This window comes from Helianthus annuus, chromosome 8 (assembly GCF_002127325.2).
Source record: "Helianthus annuus cultivar XRQ/B chromosome 8, HanXRQr2.0-SUNRISE, whole genome shotgun sequence".
NCBI lineage: Eukaryota > Viridiplantae > Streptophyta > Magnoliopsida > Asterales > Asteraceae > Helianthus > Helianthus annuus.
Genome location: NC_035440.2, coordinates 163090989 through 163093518, shown reverse-complemented (window position 1 = coordinate 163093518; position 2530 = coordinate 163090989). Strand labels below are relative to the sequence as shown.

General features: G+C 28.3%; 1 protein-coding gene across 1 annotated transcript; it reads left to right on the top strand.

Annotated features, from left to right (window-relative positions):
* Positions 1-476: 476 nt before the first annotated feature.
* On the top strand, positions 477-2530 carry LOC110873693 (clathrin interactor 1). The gene is made up of 4 exons (XM_022122691.2): positions 477-719; positions 818-940; positions 1033-1194; positions 1805-2530. Exons 1-4 carry the CDS (start codon positions 583-585, stop codon positions 2340-2342), a joined length of 960 nt encoding a protein of 319 aa, XP_021978383.1. The 5' UTR covers positions 477-582; the 3' UTR covers positions 2343-2530.

The window sequence follows — 2530 nt, the reverse complement described above, 5'->3', positions numbered from 1 at the left end:
AGAAATCGCATGTGAAAAAACCAACATGCGAAATTGTTACAAAAAAACAACATGCGATTTTCAATGCGGGAAGATGATCTGACGGCTGAGATTGTAGCGTACGTAATGTACGATAAGCGCATTTGTACGTTAACCAGCCCCTATATATATATATATATTAAAATAAATGTTTATTTTCATAATTTTATATGGCAACTATTATATACTATCCAAATAGCTTTAAACACCATGAAAACCACGAACAACAATTAACTAATTCACTAACAAAACACAATTATATAAATATAAAAAAATAACAATTTGATTACACAAACATATTAATTTGTTTTTCTCTAAACACAAATCAAAACAATAAAATGCTATAAAGACTAAAGAGTATATTTCTACACACAAAAGTCCAATGACACATGTGCCACTTTTATGGACTCAAAAATGAATTAAAATTAAAATAATTTAAGCGTGACGCCATTTTGAATTCAAATATCAAAATAAATAATTCCAAGATTTGACCCACTCCAACAATTTCTTTAGATTTCTTCACTATCTTCCTAATTTTTTTTCAAACTTTTCTCCTATGAAAACATGTCAATCTTAGGCAACAACAATGAAAATCTGGGCTCATCATCTTTTCATCAATTCAAAAAACAAGCTTCTTTCTTCTTCAAGGAGAAGATCAAGACTGCTAGATTAGCTTTGACTGATATCACCCCTGCACAATTGTAAATTCTCCATCTTTATTTTGATTTTAGTTTCAAAAAAAAAAAAATTGTTTTTAATTTTTTTTTTATGATCTTTGACTTTTTATGGTTTATTGAAGATTGGTTGAAGAGTCAACTAATGATAATCCATGGGCACCAGATGCAAGAACCTTGAAGATGATATCAAAAGCTGCTTTTGAAATTGATGATTACTGGAGAATAGTTAATGTTCTTCACAACAGGTTTTTTTTTTTTTTTTTTTTTTAATTTGATTTGATTTTTATATATATTTTTTTTGAGTTCTTGAGTGTTGACTTTTTTAGTCAAAGTACAGATTGGGGACATTTGATGCAAAAAACTGGAGGATACCATATAAAGCTGTGGTGGTGTTAGAATACTTGTTGACACATGGCCCAGAAAGTGTTGCTGAAGAATTTCAGACCCATAAAGATGTTATTCTAGAGATGACCAATTTTCAATATATTGATGAAAAAGGGTATTTTTTTTTTTATTTCTTGAGATTAAAAATTTAATCTTTGTTGATAAATTTAGGTTCTTTATGATCTGGGTGCTATCTTTTTACTATAAAGCTTTGATTTTTAATAACTTTTTTCATATTTTGTTATGTTTTATAGTGCTTCAATAAATTGATGAAAAAGAGTGGTTTTTTTTTTTTTGTAATTTCTTGAGTTTGATTTTTAATAACTTTTTTCATATTTTGTTATGTTTTATAGTGCTTCAATATATTGATGAAAAAGAGTTTTTTTTTTTTTTTTTTTTTTTTTTTTGTAATTTCTTGAGGTATAAAAATATTCTTTATTTATAAATTTAGGTTCTTTATGATCTGGGTCCTATCTTTTTACTGTAAAGATTTGATTTTTAACAACTTTTTTCAATTTTTATTGTTTTTTATTGATAAATTTAGGTTCTTTATGATCCGGGTCCTATCTTTTTACAGTAAAGATTTGATTTTTAACAACTTTTTCCAATTTTTATTGTTTTTTATTGATAAATTTAGGTTCTTTATGATCCGGGTCCTATCTTTTTACTGTAAAGATTTGATTTTTAACAACTTTTTTCAATTTTTATTGTTTTTTATGGTGCAGATTCAATTGGGGACTTAATGTAAGAATGAAATCAGAAAGAATCTTGAAATTTCTGAATGATTTGAGTATCTTGAAAGAAGAGAGAGCAAAAGCAAGAAAATTAAGCAGAGGAATTGAAGGTTTTGGTAGCTTTAACCAAAGAAATTCTTCAGAAAATGGTGTTCAACAACAACTTTTTCAAGAAAAATTCAAGAGGTCTAATTCCCAATTTATTGAGCAACAAAATATCAAAGAAAATCAGATCTTAACCATGATCCAAGATGATAATTCCAAATCAAGAAACCTCATCAAGTTAAAAAACGAGCATTCGGGTTCTGGTACTGGTACTGGATTGAGTGACAATGTGACAGTCGAAAAGTTGGCAAGTCAATGGAGTTTGAAAGAAAATATGGTTCCAAAAGAGGATCATGTTCCTGTTCCATCAGGGGAATCGAATCCTTTGTTGGGTGATCGGACAAATGTTTCACGGGTTATGGTTGATGAAGCGAATCATCCGTTTAATGACGAAGATAACGAAGCGAAAGTGTCTTTGATTTGATCAAATGGAGCAAGAAGAAATATTTTGTTTGTTTTATTTGTTGTTGTAACAATCCTCTTGTTATACAAATGTGTTTTGGAGAGAGAGACATCATATATATGTGCTCTTATAAAAGTATTATGTGGTTGTGGGAAAGACAAAATAAAAAAACAACAATTGGAAGTGAATCTATTGTTAATGTTTTCATA

Bases quoted from the DNA above. Each gene is read 5' to 3' on its own strand.
- LOC110873693 (XM_022122691.2), top strand. From the start codon at position 583: ATGTCAATCTTAGGCAACAACAATGAAAATCTGGGCTCATCATCTTTT. The intron at 720-817 runs GTAAATTCTCCA...GGTTTATTGAAG, and splicing joins GATATCACCCCTGCACAATT to ATTGGTTGAAGAGTCAACTA. The intron at 941-1,032 runs GTTTTTTTTTTT...GTCAAAGTACAG, and splicing joins GTTAATGTTCTTCACAACAG to ATTGGGGACATTTGATGCAA.